We start from the raw sequence: 348 nt of genomic DNA on the forward strand, positions 1-348 counted from the left end.
GGGCTCTCCGGTCCGGAACGGCGGTGCTGGGGTCTCTCTCCGGCGGTGCGGCCCAGGCCCGATCCCGCTGCGGTGCAGGACACTCTCCGCTCCGGCGGCCCCGTCCCGTCCGGTCCCGCCCCGTGCCCGCGCCCCGTTTGAATGTTTCCAACGTGCGCCCCCTCCGCCAATCAGCTCGCAGCTCCGTTCGAGCCGGCCAATCGCCGCTCGCCGGAGATGCGGCTGCCACGGTAACTGCCGGTCGGCCGCCGATTGGCCGCCGGGCGGCGCGGCGGAATGGTGGCGATTGGCCGTTGACCCCGTGAGGCGGAGCCGCGGGTCCCGGCGGGCCCTTAAAGGGCCAGACAC

General features: G+C 74.4%; 1 protein-coding gene across 1 annotated transcript in view; it reads right to left on the reverse strand.

Moving 5' to 3' along the window:
• Positions 1-348, reverse strand: part of UBE2C (ubiquitin-conjugating enzyme E2C) — a 2,317-nt gene that overhangs the window by 1,363 nt on the left and 606 nt on the right. Inside the window, exon 2 of the mRNA XM_010569733.1 lies at positions 198-331. Within this exon, the coding sequence (XP_010568035.1) occupies positions 198-331 (134 nt within the window). The remainder of the gene's footprint in view (positions 1-197; positions 332-348) is intronic.

This window comes from Haliaeetus leucocephalus, unplaced genomic scaffold, assembly GCF_000737465.1.
Source record: "Haliaeetus leucocephalus isolate CR32 unplaced genomic scaffold, Haliaeetus_leucocephalus-4.0 Scaffold273, whole genome shotgun sequence".
NCBI classification, from domain to species: Eukaryota; Metazoa; Chordata; class Aves; order Accipitriformes; family Accipitridae; genus Haliaeetus; species Haliaeetus leucocephalus.